Source organism: Wasmannia auropunctata, unplaced genomic scaffold (genome assembly GCF_000956235.1).
Source record: "Wasmannia auropunctata unplaced genomic scaffold, wasmannia.A_1.0 LD277394.1, whole genome shotgun sequence".
NCBI lineage: Eukaryota > Metazoa > Arthropoda > Insecta > Hymenoptera > Formicidae > Wasmannia > Wasmannia auropunctata.
Genome location: NW_012085496.1, coordinates 1 through 3,929, shown reverse-complemented (window position 1 = coordinate 3,929; position 3,929 = coordinate 1). Strand labels below are relative to the sequence as shown.

At 28.7% G+C, this 3,929-nt stretch overlaps 1 protein-coding gene across 1 annotated transcript in view; it reads right to left on the bottom strand.

Annotated features, from left to right (window-relative positions):
* The window catches only part of LOC105461806 (adenylate kinase isoenzyme 5), a gene marked incomplete at both ends in the record, with an annotated part of 16,531 nt that extends 13,952 nt beyond the window's left edge, over positions 1 to 2,579 (bottom strand). Inside the window, one exon of the mRNA XM_011708309.1 lies at positions 2,483 to 2,579. Within this exon, the coding sequence (XP_011706611.1) occupies positions 2,483 to 2,579 (97 nt within the window). The remainder of the gene's footprint in view (positions 1 to 2,482) is intronic.
* Between the last annotated feature and the right edge of the window lie 1,350 nt (positions 2,580 to 3,929).

The window sequence follows — 3,929 nt, the reverse complement described above, 5'->3', positions numbered from 1 at the left end:
CTCTTCATATACACTATTAATTTTAATACAGTTTTACATATTGAGGTTGTGTGTATTAAGGTTAATAGAACTTTTCCTCAAGATTGTTTCAGATCGTTTTACAATCTCTATTTTTAATATTTTATTATAAAACCGATTCTTCGTGTCGTATATATTTTCAAGGACTGATTTTGACTACAATTTTAAATAAAATTTCTTTTGGCATGTATCAAAGAATGGAAGAGAAAGAAAAAGAAGTGTGAAAGAGGTACGAAAAGGTCGAGGTGAAAGGAAACTTAACGTTATACGGAACAAATTATAGTGCATTATAATAATATAAAGACTTCTTTTCAAAGATCGTTTTAGATAAGTTTAACAATATTTTTAATATTCTATTTTAATATTAATATTTTAGCAACCAATTTGAGCGTCCTACATAATTATTTTGAAATCCAAATAATATTCGTATACAAATATATAAATAATATTTGTATTTATATTTTAAACCTAGGATATCAGGCTTCTTTTTACTCTCGCGAATGATAGTCAGGGTCTGTGAGACTCTGTCAGATATTTTGATGTAAATGTTATTCATAAATATGCAGGGTTGAATAGTGCCTAGTTAAAAAGATAAAAGTTACGTTAAAAATTAAACATATTAAAGTAGAGGCCGTATATGCGAGCTAACACGGATGATGGTGTGTAATAATTCTTTACAATATCCAACCACACGCAAACTATGCGCCGCATAGTTACTCATCGGTCTTGAAACACAGTTTGTTACATGAGGCCGGAAGGCCATAACTTGTAACAAGTTAAATCGATTAACGATTTAATCTCTTCGATGCTATACGACGCATCTATAAAAATCCCCTTCCCTCCGAATCTGTAACGAATTTTATTGCGAAAAAAATCATCTAGTTCGCAGCCAGGAATCTCTTGGGATCTCAGCCGGATCTCCATGTTTACCAGATGGGCATCCTACCGGTCCTACCTTTAGACCACCAATCGGTCGGATGAAAATGTAATGAACTGTGTTTCAAGACCGACGAATATGTGGCGCGCAATTTGCGTGTGGTTGGATATTGTATAAAATTACACATCATCATCTGTGTTGACTCGCATATGGCCTTTATTTTAATATGTGTAATATTCTAGTGAGTCTATTTACCTAAGTTATTTAAGTTAAAAAATTAAATAATTTTAATTTAATAAAGTTGATCACATTTTATCGGTAACTATTAACTTTTGATTTACTTTTTTAAAGTTACATTGTTAGTGCTTTTTATGTAAACCTAAGAAAAAATACATATCTGCGTTGGCGTTGGTGTCTGCAAAATAAAAATCCATAAGTTAATAAAAAAAAATCTAAAAAATGTACTTAATAAAAAAAGACATAAAAAATTTTTGCATATAAAAACAATCATGTTTATATAAGTAAACGTAAGCAATTTTATATGAATCAAGTCGTTAAATACTTTATTATAAAATCGATTCTTTGTGTGGTATTTATTTTTAGTTATTAGCGGTTTTTAAGAGAAAGAAGGAAAATATTAATACTTTTAGCCGTATTACTATTTTAATAGTTACATGATCCAGTTATTTTAACGAGTGAACAAAATTGTATTCAAATTTATTACAATTTTTTAGATACTTTAGCAAATTATACAAGTTTCTGTTCTTTATTATATATAAAATTGAATCATTAAATTATATAACAATTAAAAATTATAGCACATACTAATTATTGTTTCATGTATACCTTTATTTATTGATTTATTGCAAAGTGAATAAGTAAATTATTTCGAAGAGTAATATGTACTTTGATTATACTTCAAATAATTTTTATATTTTAATAATAGTACAAGAACTTCTTTTTAATTTTTTCACATTCTTCATTTTGATTACCTAATTCCAATTTTGATTGAATTAATAATATTTTTGAAATACTAAGGAAATATGTAAATAGTCTTTGTGATTTATATGATTTACAATTAAAAAATATATACACACATATATTTATTTATTAACATATATGTAATTTTCGTTATCATTATTTTATTTTATTTTTTTTATTTTGTACTATAACTTTTTTAGTTTTTTCTGATAACATTTAGGTTGAATAAGATAATGTAATTTTGTGGTATAATAATAGATACAAAGATATATACCACTTAGATTTTATAGTATTATAATATTATAACTTGGCATCAGTATTTGATCAAATCGTCTATACGAATAATATTACAAAAATAATGCTACAAAAAAAATATGTATCACTTAGGCATTATTTAAAAAAAATCATCTTTGCTTTCGTAAGGTCCTACTTTATGATGAGATTATAACTTTGAGCTATTTATCAAATGATATCAAATGTTTTATATAAATAATACATATTATTTGGATTAAATAACGCAATTTTGTGATATAATTGAATCAAAGCAGTAAAATTCGTGCTAACATCCACCTATTTAATTCTCTTTCAACGAAACAATATACGAACAAACGTTTGGCACCGCGATGGGTTCCCCTGTGTCTTCGGTTGCCGCAGAGATGGTGATGCGTGATTTGAAACAAAATATCTTAACAGCGTTAGTAAAAAAACCGTTGTTTTACTACAGATACGTAGACGACATTTTATTAGCGGCATCGGTAGACGACATAGAAACAATTTTAAATTCCTTCAATGGATATCACGATCGATTAAAATTCACTATAGAATACGGACACAACCGATGTATAAGTTTCTTAGATCTATCTTTAAATATTATTGACAATACCATTCACATAGATTGGTTTCAAAAAAAGACATTTTCGGGAAGACTTCTCTCTTATCACTCGAAACACTCATTGTGCCATAAAATAGGTATTATTTTTAACTTAATGGACAGAGCTTTTTTACTTTCACATCCTATGTTCCAGCAAAAAAATTTAGAACTGTGCGTATCTCTTCTGTTAGAGAATGGATACTTTCTGGATTTGATTTTCAATAAGATGAATATTAGATTAAAAAAACTAATAGACATCAGATTAAAATCCAGTACAGTAAAAGAAACCGATGAACACAGCACCACAATGGAAGTAACGAGTGATAGGAGAAAATTCTTGGTACTTCCGTATATTCAAAACATCTCGGAAATAGTAACATCGATCATTAATAAGAATAAATATACAATAGGATATAGAGACTATAGAGTACTCAATAAGACTTATATGACGTTCGTTAGGGCTTACAAAGATAGGAATTTGACCACGAAAAACAACAACGTGGTTATAAAATCGCTTGTAACGACTGTGAAGCATCTTATGTAGAACAAACCAAAAGACAGCTTGGTACTAGATTAAAAGAACATAAAAATAATATTAAATTAGACCCGACAAGATATTCAGTTATTACAGAACACATTTTAAAATCTGGACACTCCTTTAATTGGAATAACATAAAAGTGCTCGACACCGAATATAACTATTATAAAAGACTTATCTCAGAAATACTAAAGCATATTAAAGAGAAAAGCATGAGTTAAATTCTATCAAGGATTTGGACATGCTTGACAATTCTTACTTTGCGATACTTGACGAACTATAATGGATATGTAAACACACATTATAAACAATTTTGAACCGATTATCCTACGGGGGGAAAAAGGGGGGGAGGAACTTGAATATCATACACGCGAAGTTTATGATACGGTAGCACAGTCGTCTCGCACCACCCGACAGTTAGACATACATATGTCAGTCGTATTACCGTTGCTCTATATCTGCCAAATTATCCTTGTAAGTTACAGTACACAATAATATATCATATTATAACCGTAATGATACCGACATATATATATATATATATATATATAATATATATATATACATATATATACATATATATACACAGTGCGGTCCATAAGTTCCCGGACTGATTTTTTGCAGCTTCCCCATTGACGCCATTT